Source organism: Chenopodium album, chromosome 22 (genome assembly GCF_948465745.1).
Source record: "Chenopodium album chromosome 22, dcCheAlbu1.1, whole genome shotgun sequence".
NCBI lineage: Eukaryota > Viridiplantae > Streptophyta > Magnoliopsida > Caryophyllales > Amaranthaceae > Chenopodium > Chenopodium album.
Window position 1 is genome coordinate 12,562,029 of NC_137855.1, and position 15,209 is coordinate 12,577,237.

Genomic DNA, 15,209 nt, shown 5'->3' on the forward strand with positions numbered 1-15,209 from the left:
AAAGTGTATCTAAACATATATAGCAACATATTATGAATAATGTTCAACATGCTACATATTTTACGTAAATCAACTTCAAGTACACACCGTGAATAAACCATTCATATAGTGAAAAAATGCATGTTTCCAAAGTGTCCTTATCACTCCAACCTAACCCATCCTTGAATGTCTACTCTCACTAGTGAATGTATGTCAACTTTCCAATTTTAAGGAAAATCCGGCAGCACTTCCCCCCATTTCTCCAAGTACACGATGTAGATAATTACTTACCCACATATGTACCCAGAGAACATGGTGAAAAAATGGAAAGCCAAGATGTTCCTTAAAATCGAAAAAAGACATACATTCACCACCTAAGTGAGAGTAAACATTCAAGAACAGTCCCAACCGGGGACTATTCAAGACTTTCTCCTAATGAGAAAGCCTTGAACGGGTATCTAGGCATATGATGATGCAAACATTCAACATATTGTTGCAATTATTTATAATTAAACAAGACACAATTTGTAATATCATGAACAAACTTTTATCAAATGGATAAATAAATAGAAAGAAATATAGCTCCATAAAGTTTCTAGTTCATACCAATATAGCAAGTACAATGGATGTAATGTCTCGAACTTCCCACTTAATAGCTAACAAACTTGTGCTTCTCTACATATCAATCTACAAAAATAAAAAATAAAACAACATAAAAGTTAGTAATTTTGTCAAGAACTATATACTACCTTCGTTTCTTATTACTTGCAACAAATGAATATTTTATATCTCACAAATAATACCCCTTTGTTGCGAGTAATAAGAAACGGAGGTAGTATAAAACAACCTAAAATTACACATTAAAACATACCAATTAATAATTACACATTAAAACATACTACCAAAATTCAACTAATTAAGTAACAAGGTTACTAATAATCTCTAATTTAATAAAAAAATACCCATTAAAACTAATGAAAATTCAAATAAGTTTTCTCCTAATCTCTACCTAATAATAAAACAACCTAAATTGTTCAAAATTTCTTAATAAAATAACCTAAAATTCAGAAAAATTAGGGTAAATTATATTCAAAACTTAATTTTAATTTTGCCTCATCATTGTTCAAAATGCAAAATAAATTAAAACTAACCCTAGGTGGAGATGAAAGGGAGGAGAGATGGACGGTGGTCGGTGGTAGAGGACCTCAGTGGGGCGGCGGCTGGGCACGGTAATGCGGCGGCGAGGGCCGAGTTGCTGCTAGAGGAGGGCCGCGAACAGGTGGTGGAGGACCTCAGTGAGGGCGACGCGAGGGCTCAGTTGCAGCTAGGAGGAGGGCCGCGAACAGGTGGTGGAGGGGGTGCGCGACGGTGGTGGAGGGGGCAGCGGCGGCTGGGCGTTAGAGGTGGAGTTCGTGGTGGTAGCTAGGGTTGGAGAGTCGTGAAGTGAGAGGTAGACTCGTGCTTTTCTTGGTGGTCGAATGAAACAGGAAGAGAATTAAGGATGAAAAGGTAGGACGCGCGATTTTTTTTTTTTTTAATATAATTAGTTATTGCCACCGGTTCAAAACCGGTGGCCTTTCCAATTTTTGCCACGGGTTTGGTTGAACGGTGACCATTGCTCTTTGCCTCATCCCGCCACTTAATTAAGCCACCGGTTTTCAAAAACCGGTGGCCAATGAGCGTTGTATTTTTCAATTTTTCTACTAGTGTGTTACCAATATTTTGAGGAAGATGTAAACCAAAATTAAAAATATAATTAATTCAATCCTAAATCAGTTTATCTAGAATTTGGTTTAATTCAACTTGAACCAGATATCAAAGATTGATATGACAGGTGGTGGCCTGGTGGGTGATGAGAATCGATCCCAAGAAATCCTTAAATCGGGAGGGAATCTTTAATCAACTAAGCTATCATTAAGTTTAATTTAAGATACTATATTCTTCCCGTTTTTAGCCGAATCCTAAATTTTTTGTTTACCTGTGTCAAAAAACAAATGTCGTATGCCTGTTCTGTTCAGCTTAATTTCAATTCAGTTCAGTTCCTAATTTCCCTCATAAATAATTCATTTCAGCTCAGCTCAGTTCAACCTCAATCAATTTAGTTCAGCTCAATTGTTTTCAGTAAATTGGAACATACCCTTACTATAAATTAAAGAAAATCTAGATCTAACTACACTCTAACATCCCAAAAACATCATGGAAATATGGGGTGTTACAACACTGTGGAATATCTTTCATACATATAACTTGACGAAATACTCCCTCCGTTTCAAAATACTTGCTCTACTTTTCTTATCCGGCCGTTTTTAAATACTTGCTTCATTTCCTTTTTTGGAAAGCTTTACAATATTTAATTTATTTCTCACACTTAGTGGATCCAACGTAATACTTTCTCTCTTCTCATTCTTCCACAACTTTTGTTTTTTACAATTTTATATTTTCTCAATTACCCCACTATCTTCATATTTTATTATTTTCTCCAATTTCTCCTAAAATTCTACGCATGGAGAAATGGAGCAAGTATTTTGAAAACGGAGGGAGTACAAGGTTACCAAAAAAAAAAAATCACTAAAGTATACAACATTCTTTAATAGACCGTTTGACAATATAAGGTAGCCGCACAAAGATGATCACTTACTTCTAATTCATCTGATTATACATATATATTATAAAATCTTTAATATATATGTTGCGGGGGTCCGCTGGTCTCTATAATAGTTTATCAACGAATTGAATTTATATTATTGTGATCCACCGAGGTAAAATGAACTACTACTCGTATATAAAGACAAACGAATTGAAGACTTCGACAAAGGTTTCCACGCACATATATAGGATGAATGAATGATGAATTTCTCTCACAATGAGCAAATTTAAGACTTTAAAGATCAGATGAATAAAAATTGAATCTAAACGATGAAGTTTTCTCTATGGAGTACATAATTGAATGGTGGAGGGACTGATGTCCACCTAAAATGCTCGATATGTTTCTATTATTTCAAATATAAATATCTATATTGACAACAATAGAGATCAAAAGAGAACAAAGTTGTACAATACTTAAGCATAATAATTATACAAATTTAACCTTTTTTTTTTTTTTTGAGGAAATACACATTTAACCTTATCTAATGTGCGTAACAAAAAAAAAAAAAAAAAAAAAGATTTGTAATAAATTTCAACCTAAACAAGCAATAACTACTTAAAAACCTAGTAAGGGAATAAATAAATTTTTGCAAATCATGGATCAAATCATATTTGTTTTCATCACTTAGTTTTTAGTTGTCCTAACAATAATCTAAACAAGCTTAAAAAATTAAAATTAACTAATTATATCTCAATAGAATTAGTGTTAATTAACTACATAATTACGTTACATTTGTGATCGGTCATGTGAATGCCTGAATGTTAGATTTCGAAGAAACCCGCCGAAATTCGTTAACCACCAAGGTCCAATATCTCAATGACAGTTAGCGGCAGGTAATGCATCGAATCGAACAATACCACGTGGATTTCCTTTGTCAGATTCCCAAGATAGGACAAAATGAAAGTATAGGATCTTGTATTATATTATTATAATATTAATTACCTCATGTTGTTCATATTTCATAACACACTTACATTATATTAAAACTAATTATATATAATTCCATACAAAATACTACGTAGGAAAGAAGAAAAATATAATTAGATTAAAGAGCTTCAATTAAACGATAACAGGAATCATAATTAGATGGGAAAAGAGGCAAAGCTAAAATATCAAAAAATAATTTAAATATTAATATTAAATTATTAAAAGAAATAAATATCAAAAAATAAAGAATTAAAAATTTAAAAGAAATAAAAGTAGGGTGGGGGAGACATAGGGGGGCCCTTTATCTTTTTGCAATTTCTTTTTGTTTTATTGGTGCTTATATAATTGGCTTGTTAAGTTCCCTTTTTTATACCAAACCCTACCTTAACATTTTTGGTCTCCTCAAACTTGTTCTTTTTTCTCTTTTGAGTCTTCATCTTCTCTTAGCTTACCTCAAGAGAAAAGCAAGCTCAAGAGAAAAAGACGACGAAGAAGAACAACAACAACTCGGTTGATCATATATGGCTCCTGTTGCATTGCCACCCGGTTTTCGATTTCATCCAACCGATGAAGAATTGGTGGCTTACTATCTTAAGAGGAAGATCAATGGTCGTAAGATTGATCTAGAGGTCATTGCTGAAGTTGATCTCTATAAATGTGAACCTTGGGACTTGCCAAGTACGTCTTTCGTTCTTGCATAACTTAGCTAGAATTTTTTTTTATTTTGCATTTTTTAAGTTCGAAATTTTTCATTAACTAATATATTTAAATTATTAAAGAAATTGAGATCATTTCATTTTTCAAGTTTTGGTTTGCATGCTATGGTTAAGTTGTATAAAACTCAATTTATTTCAATTTTTTTTTTTTTTTTTTTTTTTTTTTTTTTTTTTTTTTTTCATTTGATAATAGTAGTTTTCTTATTTTAACAACAAATGGATAATCATATTTCTTTTCTTCATTCATTTATTTAAATCATTTAGAGATAATCATAGTTATGTAACTAATATCAATAAAAAAGGTATTTATGCGGTAGATATATGTAGGATGCATGACATATATACTTCAATTCGTAAATTTTTGTATATAAATAATTTCAAGTTATAATATGTTTCTGTTATTCAGTATTTAGGATCCTATGAAATTACAAAAATAAAAAAAAATCTTGGAAACTAAGTCTTGCATGGAAAAATGCGTTTTGAGATTAAGAAAAACCAGTACTTCACATAATCTATGTCTTTTTTTGAAAGGGGGTCCTATTTATGTCTAAACAATCTTTCTCTTCAATTGTTTTAATACATAAATTAAATTCTAGAATTACATTAACATAAAAATGGATAATAGAAGTAAGATATAACAGAAGAAACTTGAAACTTGTTGGAGGATTAATCGTTTACTAGTCAAAAAGAAATCCTTTGCTTTATAAGGTTTCCTTTCTTTTTAGGGCTTTGTAATAATTGTTCTTTTAATTTCTAGGTTCTACTTACATTATATGCTTTTCTTTTAAAGCACTTCCCTTCATCTTATTTATTTTTCATTTCTTTTTGAACCATCGACGTCGAAATATATCATGAAATCAATCGAATCACGAAAATAGTATCATTGACTTTTTCAATTTCCAAGAGATTCATTTTCATTAGCTTGTTTAACGCGTATCAAAGTTTATAATACTTATATTTTAAATATTAGAGAAAATTAAGATTTAATTTTTATGGAATTTTCATATTGAAGGTAAATCGCTACTGCCAAGCAAGGATTTGGAATGGTATTTCTTTAGCCCTAGGGATCGTAAGTACCCTAATGGCTCGAGGACTAACCGTGCCACAAAGGCGGGTTATTGGAAGGCCACAGGAAAAGATCGTAAGGTGAACTCACAATTGCGAGCTGTGGGTATGAAGAAAACATTGGTTTACTATCGAGGAAGAGCACCTCATGGTCATCGAACTGGTTGGGTTATGCACGAGTATCGCCTTGATGAGAGGGAGTGTGAAGTTGTTTCTGGTTTACAGGTATGTACATATTTTCTCAAGATGAACACGATCATATAGTAGTAAAATTTTTATAGGATTCTTTTTTTTTTTTTTTTTAAATTTTAAAAAAAAATTTAAATTTTTTTTTATTTTTTACAATAGCAAAGAAATTTTTATAGGATATCATATAATTAAGAGTAGTGATATACAAGGATCATAACGGTCATGTAACTTATTTCTACAACATTAATTTGTCATTTTTACGGACAAACTATGGAAATTATATAAGTAAATAGATAAATAATTAAATTAGAAATGAAGAACATGATAATCGACTCTTGTAAAAATTTCATTTATAAATGATGCTTTTTTCTAAGATTTATTATACTTTTAATCTTTGTAAGTTTATAATAACCACCCTAAATGATTTACAAAATTTAATCATACTAATCTTATATTGAAGTTACATAATTTGTTTTCCTATTATTAATTATTGGTCTCATTTTCCTTCCTGTTTTGTTGTATTATCTAGGATGCATATGCATTATGTCGAATATTCAAGAAAACAACACCACCAACACCACCCAAGATTACACCACAATATGGTTACACCACAAATATGGCTCATCAAATGTCAAGTGATCAACAATCTTCAAGCATAGACATTTATTCCGAGGGAAGATGTGATGACTTCGAAAGCTCTGCCTACTCGGTTCCTATTGAAAGATCATGTACAACTAATATCTTTGCTCAAGGCCATGCATCATCTTCTTCATCTCATCGCAATATGGGTGATGGTCAATGGTTGCAGTATCTCAATGATCAAGATGATTTTAGCTTCCCTACCCCAGCATTTCATCATAATAGCGGCTCCCTTCCGTATCCCCCCTCTAAGGTAAAGACTTTATTCTCTTCACTTTATTTTTGCTGAATTAATCTTATATTATGTTTATCGAGGAAAAAAAATTATTTTTACTACAAGAAAATTTTTGTTGTTAAATCTTTAATTTTTTTAATAAGTCTAGCGAGGAGAACATATTCTATGTTTTATAATAAAAATCATTTTCCCTTTTTTTGTTTTCTCACTTGATATAATATGCATGTTATCAGAAAACATGAAAATTTTATAATGGTTGATTTAAATATGATTATTATAATGTTAAAAATGATTATATAGTTTATGATTGACTTATTTTTCTTATCATGATTTATTGCGTGCTAGCAATAAACATTGTTCTAATTTGTTGTTCTTTTTTAATTTTGAAGGTTGACATTGCAATCGAATGCGCGAGATTGCAACATCGTTTCACCTTGCCTCCTTTAGAAGTAGAGGGATCATCAAATTATGGGGCAACAAACCTCTCTAACATGGGAATGTGTTATAACAATGGCGGTACAAGTACCGGAGGTGATATCCTAGATGAAATACTATCAGTAGCTCAAGCTCAACAAGACCTTATAAGTCACCCCAACACCATGATAGGAGGACAAAGCTACAACAATAACAACTATGGTGATGCAATGAATAATCAGGCGAATTCGATGAGGCCGATCATGGAGAATTCATGGGAGGATAATATGAACTCGAGCTTGGTTGGAATAGGAAATGTAGATGAGTTGAAATCAGAAAGGATGGTGGATTTTTCTGATTTGGTTGTTTTTGATGAAAGAAATTCAGAGAAGGTAATTTTTATAGAGATTTTTTACACTAATTTGTTACAAATATTTATTTTTTAAAATAATATTTCTAATTTTCTCTTGTTATTTGATGTCATGCAGGACACTAGTGGAGAATATGGCATGGTCCCTATAGAAAACAATTCAACATTGTTCCATGGGGAACATGATATTGAAGGTATTTTATACCTTCGAAATTTCGATACATTATTAATTTGACAAATTTTTATATTTCTTACAATATTGTACCGTGTATGCATGCAGATGAACTTAACAAGAACTTCATAAACGACAATGATATTGACAACTTCTCTAGCACTCCGAGCTTTGAAGTATTTGAGGAGGTTGAGGTGAACCAAAGCCTATATATTTCATCTCAATGGTTAGCTGAAACGCGGTTCCACCACGTACAACCTACTAAAACCGTCCAAGTGTACTTGCAACGTGCCATAGGATTGTGTAACACGAAAAAAGATGACTCCTTTGAAGAAGTTGATAATAGTATCAAGAATAAGTCATCATTTTTCGACAAATTGGCAGGATTTGCGAGGAATAGTACTGGGAAATCTACACCCAAAATGCTCTCCAAAAATAGGGCTTGTTGTTACGCTGACAAGGTAGAGAGGTTCGCGTCAAGTTGGTTAGCCAATAGGGTTTGGCCTTCACTAACTGTTGTTTTGGCTGTTTGTATGTACCATATGGGCTAACAATGTCATACCCTCGATCAACAACATAGACCTCAACTAATTTAATTTATTACGGAGTATTAAGTTTTCGACTTATACATTTTAGATTATTAATGATTCAAGTAAGGTAATTGTCTACCTTTGCTAGGATCTAATTGTAATTTTTCTAAGAGCATTGAGATCAAATTAAATGCAGGATAATCAAACTATTTGATTCTTATACATGTAACATTAAGTTAATTATAATCACAATGACATTGTGTCATTCAAATGTATGTATTAAGCGAATTGTTCATTTTGTGTGTTTTTTTTTTTTTTTTTTTTTATTTTATTTTTATGGTGGCTTACATTGTTTTATTGTATTTAATTTGCACATTGTCCCCCAAGTAAAATTGTACTACGTATTATTTCTTCGATCTCTAACACACAACGTAATCTAGCCAAGACATTATGTAAGAATTGAATAGACTTGTGATGTAAAGTAAACAAAATCAGAAGAAAATAAAGTGCAAGAAGATTTCTTGCAATCATTAAAATTACTACTCATTATTATTTCCTAAGAGAACTTAAGGCAGGTGCATCCTAATTAAAAGAGGATGATTTTTTTGATTTATCTCATTGACTAATGTAGGCTATATCCAACCTTTTCAAGCATGATTCAATTAATTAAGACCATAATTAAGTTGTCCATCAAAAGAAAAGACCATGATTAAGCTAATAATTATGCACCCGACACTAGCTATAAAAGGTCTCAAATGATCATTAAAATGAGAGAAGCTATTGCTTACGGACGTCCGCACACAAATTTTCGTGCGGCTGGCTTGACTTATACTCCTCCGTTTTTATTTAGTTGCAACACACCCATTAGACACACTTTTTAAGAAAGATATTAGACTAGGTAAACGGATAAATTAAATTACAAAATTTTACCAACCTATAAGAAGAAAGGGATTAGTGAGCGCACCCAGGTTTCTCAAATTGATAAACAACAAACGTTTATCAAATGGCATTCTCGTAATTATTTTGCCTAGTTTTCTGCAAAATGCAATTAAATACTACCTTCGGTCCAATTTACTTGCAACAAAGAAGTATTATTTGTGAGACATAAAATGTTTCTTTGTTGCGAATAAATTGAACCGGAGGTAGTAATATATTTATGGTCCCAGTCCAGCTGGCAGTGAAGGACCCTTAGTAACGGATAGTTAACGCTTAGAACAACTTCGTCAACTGATGAAGTTACTTTTTCAGAAGATAGAGAAAATAAACTAGACACAAATGGATCTAAGGGGCGTGAAGCTTATGAACTCAACAATGTCAACAAGCTTGTGAACTCAACCAACATATCCACCACCATATTTCTGGCGACTGCGCCGCCAATTAAACGAAAACCCTAAGAGAAAATGGTGAAATTAAGGGTATGGTTAACCCTAAAGGGTAAGGTTTATCTTCGTCCTCCATTAAAGATCGATGCTTGAGAGTATGTGCATGTTTCCTTCTCCATTAAAGCTGAGGAAGATGAAAGCTAAGAGCTTCATTCTTGGAAAAAAAATCATACAATATATAAGTGACTTTACCATTTTTATTTAGATTATGCTTACCATTACTAATTGCCCAGCTCAATGGTCCAGTTCGAGTGGTATGGTAGAACAATTGAGCTGTTATGGCATAGGAGGAGAGAGAAATTACATGAGAGAGGAGGAGAGAGAAATTAAAGGAGGAAAGAGAAATTAGCAGAAGAGATAAGAGATAGATAACGTGAGGTAACGCCGTCAATTAGAGTCACCTAATAGCGTCCTAGCCTCCGCAAATGTCATATTTGCCCTTACTTTCCCATATGAAAGTACAACGCTACCCCTTGATAAACACAAAATGTTTCTCAGCTTGATAAACTTGAATTTGCTGGGGATAAGTTGCTATGGTTCAAATTTCATAGCTTAATGTATTCGTAGTTTAATCACATCCTCGACGTGATAAAAGGTGTGTTGCAAGTACAAAAAAACAGAGGAAGTATGTTTTGCTTATTGGCGTATATGTTTTATATGTTGGCTAATATGTTTCATTTGTTGGCTGATAGGGTTTTTGTGTTGGATAATATATTTCTTTTGTTGGCTGATATATTTTTTTTCTTTTGTTGGCTGATATCCGACATCATTTGACTTATATGTTTATTTAGTTGGCTGATATATTTATTTTGTTGGCGGAGATGTATACTTTAATTGTTGGCTTATACTTCCTCCGTTTCTATTTAGTTGACGCGTTTGATTTAGGCACATATATTAAGGAGAGGAGAAAGAGTGAGAGAGAATGAAAAAGCAAGAAGGGTAGCTTGTAAATGCAAGGTATAAAAGTTACCCCAAAAGGAAACGTGTCAACTAAAAAGAAACTTCCTAAAAAGGAATACGTGTCAACTAAAAAGAAACGGAGGTAGTATGTTTTATTTTGTTGGCTTATATGTTTATTTTTTAGCTTACCAGTTGTCTTTGTTTGCTGATTTCATCATTTTGTTGGCCGATATGCTTCATTTGTTGGTTGATGTGTTCTTTTATTCGTTGATAAGTACATTTTGTTGGTTAATATAATCTTCTTGTTGGCTGATATCTATCTTTTGTTGGATGATATATTATTTTTGTTGGCTGATACGATTTTTTTTATTAATGTCTGATATATTTCTGATGTTGGCTGATATCAGACATCATTTGAACATCAATTGGCTGATATGTTCATTTGACGGCTAATATGAATAATGTATCAACTAACCTAAAATGTACTTCCTCCGTTTTCTTATACTTGCAACAGTTTGACTTTTACACTATTCATGTACATCACTTTGACTAGCTTTGACGATTTATAGCTAAGAAAAAATATAGCCATGTGTGATCTTATTAGATTCGTCTCGTTTTATACTATTTTAATATCTAACGTTTATAATTTTTACATATTGCTAATCAAAGATATAAACGATTGTAATAATGCATTGGCAAGCGTGAAAAGAGAAGTGTTGCAAGTAAAAAAAACAGAGGAAGTATTAGCCAACAACTAAAAACGTACTTCCTCCGTTTTCTTTTACTTGCAACACAGCTTTGTGGCACGTGTTTTGAGGTCAAGTTTATATAATGTAAACGGACAAATTATTCAAAATAATTTTTACAAATGATACTTAAACCTAGGGCTGAGCAAAAAACCCCGAAAAACCGAAAACCCGAAAAACCGATCCGTAACCGAACCGAAAATTTGGGTACCCGAACCGTTTAAAGGATTCGGGTCGGGTACCCGAACCGTTTAGGATTTAACGGTTCGGGTAGCGGGTACACGTTAACACAGTTTCGGGTACCCGAATTACCCGAAAATCTAAAATGTCAGTTTTTTTTTTGAAAAAATTGAAACAGAAAGTTTTGAAATGCTGAAACTCCTGAAAGCCGTGTTTTGTATTTAAAAAAAAAAAAAAAAAAAAAAAAAAAAAAAAAAAAAAAAACAAACAAACAAAAGAAACGAACCCTAATCTCACTCACTTACTCACTCACTCAGCCTCCATCAAACCATCATCATCTCTCTCCTCCTTCTCCTCTCTCTCTCCTCCTCCTCCTCCTCTTCTCTAATCTTTGGTTCTCTGATCTATATTCTTTATCAACAGTTATCCAGTTATCTCAGGTAATTATCTCTTTTCAAGATCTAATTATTTGCAATGAATTCAATTTTTCCTCTAATTAGTGAAAACTCTTGTTTTCCAGATCTACAGCGTTACGCTTAGTCGCTTGTGAGGTCTCCATTGAAGCGGCTTGTGAGCTTTCGTTCTCTTCCATTGAAGCGTACTCTGAGACTAAGGTCTCCATTGAAGCGGCTTGTGAGCTTTCTCTGCTCCATTGAGATTTGAGGCAACTTCATTATAAGGTAAGATGTTTTTCTTAAAATCATCGAAAATATTTGTGGGTGTTGAAATTAATTGAAGAACCTGAACTTTTCCAATGAAATGAACTACAAGCAATATTTAGTTGGTTTTGTTGAGATAGTTTGGAATGTGTTTGAAGATAGGTTTGTTTCACTCTTCTTAATAACTATGACATGAATTGATATTTATTTATAGTCATGATGATATTTATTTATATTCATAATGAACTACAAAAGTTAATAACGTTGAGATAGTCATGAATTGATATTTACTTATAGTCATAATGAACTACAAGGATCGTGGATGAGTATTTTATAGTTTGATAGTAATGATGATAATGATGTGTTCCAAAAGTTAAGACCAGGGCTGGTTGGCTATGTTGTTAGGTAATTGTTTGGTTTATTGTCAATTAAATTGGTAATGTGTGATTTTCAATAGCAATAAGGGTACCCTATGTTATTTATTTATAGTCAAACCTCTTCTCAAAATATATATGTAATGTTGGCATATTTTAGCTCGTATGGTAATGTTCAGTTGTTCACTGCTTCTCTCCATCATGTTATTGCTCAACTCTCATTTTTCCATGTTGACTTCATATATTGACTCTTGACCAATGCATGATCTGATGGAACTAGTAGTTGTCTGAAGCAAATACTTAGTAAGTTAGTATTAGATTTTCTGTATGTCATTTAATTGGAACTTTGGTAGCTTGCACTTAGTGGCTTATTGATCATTGTTTTGTGTCTGGTTAGTGGTTACTAACTAGATTTTTGAGTCTTTTAAAATGATTATTTTTTAGGCTTATTACTTTATAGTTTATAACTTTATATGATTTTCCAGTCTTGTTATTTGTATATACATGAGTGAACTTTTTGGTTAGACTGAATTTTTGTTTAGGTTCTTTCCATTACTAACTAGATTTCCAGTCCTGTTATAGTGTTATTCACTTATTTGTGTATACAACTATACATGATTACATGGGTGAACTTATTTGTTTTTTTTTCATTTGTAGGAGTGTATGGAATTTGGAAGTAGTGGGGAGATGGAAGACTCATCGGCTACAAGTCAAGCTCCTCCAATTCCTAGTCCTCCTCTTGAGCCTTGGGAGTATGAGCCAATGACGGAAAATAATGACCCCTTTGTGCAACAAAATCAATCAAATGAACCTTCTGAAGATGCTGATGTTGCTGCCCCCTCTGGTGAAACTTCAAAAAAAAGTAGAAAAAGGCGGTCTCCTCATTGGGAGCATTTTATAAAGAAGGATGGAGAAAACAAGGCTGAATGTATCTATTGTCATGCATTAATTGGTTGTGCATCACTTCATGGTACCTCCGGCATGAAGAACCACATATCGCGATGTAAGGCATACCCCCTAAACATTGATCAAAATCAGAAACTACTGTCCCTTAGTCAGCAAACTCTTGATGGGAATCTTGTGGATCAAAAGAAAGGTAGACTTGAGTTATGGAAATTCAATCAAGAAGATAGTAGGAAAGCTCTGGCAAAGATGGTGATTATGGATGAAATGTCCTTTAGAACGGTGGAGCATGAAGGTTTTCGCAACTTTATGAAGGTAACACAACCCTTTTTCATTATTCCTTCTCGATGGACAGTGACTAGAGATTGTTTTAGGATTTATTTGGATGAGAAAAAAAATTTGAAGAGTTTTTTTAGCAAGTGCACTTCACGTATAAGTCTGACCACTGACACTTGGACTTCTTGCCAAAATATGAATTACATGTGTTTAACCGCTCACTTTATTGACCAAAATTGGAAATTGCACAAGAAAATAATAAACTTTTGTATAATTTCTGGTCATTCTGGTGAAACTATTGGTAAATCTGTCCAAAAGTGCCTACTTGAATGGGGTATTTCTAGAGTTATGACTGTCACGGTAGATAATGCTAGTTCAAATGATGTGGGCATTCAATATTTGAAAAGGAGGTTTGAAAGTTGGAAGACTTTAGTTTTGGGTGGTCGGTTTTTACACATGAGATGTTGTGCTCACATATTAAGTTTAACGGTTAAAGAAGGATTGAAAGAAAGTGATGTGTCTATAAAAAGAATTCGTTGTGCTGTTAGGTATGTAAGATCATCGGGTGCTAGATTGCAAAAGTTTATGAGCTGTGTTAAACAAGAAAAGTTGGAGTCAAAACGTTTTCTTTGTTTAGATGTGGATACTAGGTGGAATTCCACTTATTTAATGTTGGAAGGTGCTTTGGCATATCGTAGGGCCTTTGATTTGCTTGAATGTTCTGATGGTGGTAAATTTAAGTCTGAGTTAAATAAGTCAGATGGTGTGCCTGAATCTAGTGATTGGGATCGTGTTGCCTCTTTTCTTCCTTTCCTTAAAATATTTTATGATGCTACTCTAAGAGTTTCTGGCTCGTTGTATATCACCTCTAATGTGTATTTACAAGAACTTGTTGGGATTAGTGTGTTAATCAAGAAAAAAATGTTGAGTAATGATGTGGGGGTGAGTTTAATGGCTAGTGGAATGAAGAAAAAGCATGACAAGTATTGGGAGAATGTTGATAATGTGAATCTTTTGTTGTATATTGCTGTCATTCTTGATCCTAGGCGGAAAATGGGCTATACTAAATGGGCAATTAATCAACAATATGATTCTGAAAAAGCTAAGTATTTGTGTGCTAAAGTGATGCAAACTCTGAATGAAATGTATGAACTTTATGTTTCTGAGAACCCTTTAAATGATTCCATTCCCCCCAAAACTTCTGATTTTCTGGAGGAAGTAGAAGATATGGACTCTGATGTAGATGTTGCGGAATTAGAGTTTGAAAAGGATGTGGGTTCAAGTGTTGGAGTGCAAGGGAAAAATGAGTTGGCCAAGTATTTAGAAGATGATAGAGAAGTTAATCCTGCTGGAAAAAGCTTTGATTGTTTGGGGTGGTGGAAAAAATATGGTGAAAGGTACCCAACAATAGCTCTCATGGCTAGAGATGTACTTGCTATTCCCGTTTCAACAGTCGCTTCTGAATCAGCCTTTAGCACCGGGGGTCGAGTGCTTGATTCATTTCGCAGCTCACTTTCAACTAAGATGGTAGAAGCCTTGATTTGTGCACAAGATTGGCTACGTACATCTCAAGGTCCACTTATACTTGAGGAGAGACTTGAAGACATGGAAAAAATTGAATCAAGTAACATTTAAATATTTTCTCTCTTTTTTTTTTTTTTTTCCCTTTAAGCCTGATATCTTCCTTTTCCTTACTCTTTTTTTTTTTTTTTTTTTTTTTTTTTTTTTTTTTTTTTTTTTTGAAGAAATGTTACCACTTGGTGAGGAACAATCCCTCTTTGTTGATGATGATTAGAGGAAGGAGTTGTTAGAGGCAGGAGTTGTTATTAGCTTGAAGGAACCTTTCCTCTTTGTTGGTGATTGGACTAACTAAAGGCAGCATTTTTTTTTAATCAGACATTATTTA

General features: G+C 33.1%; 1 protein-coding gene across 1 annotated transcript; it reads left to right on the plus strand.

Moving 5' to 3' along the window:
• Positions 1 to 3,728: 3,728 nt before the first annotated feature.
• Positions 3,729 to 8,139, plus strand: LOC145604891 (NAC domain-containing protein 54-like). The gene is made up of 6 exons (XM_081660876.1): positions 3,729 to 4,231; positions 5,282 to 5,559; positions 6,053 to 6,415; positions 6,787 to 7,203; positions 7,300 to 7,375; positions 7,462 to 8,139. The coding sequence occupies exons 1-6, from the start codon at positions 4,075 to 4,077 to the stop codon at positions 7,902 to 7,904; spliced, it is 1,734 nt and encodes a 577-aa protein (XP_081517002.1). The 5' UTR covers positions 3,729 to 4,074; the 3' UTR covers positions 7,905 to 8,139.
• Positions 8,140 to 15,209: the final 7,070 nt, after the last annotated feature.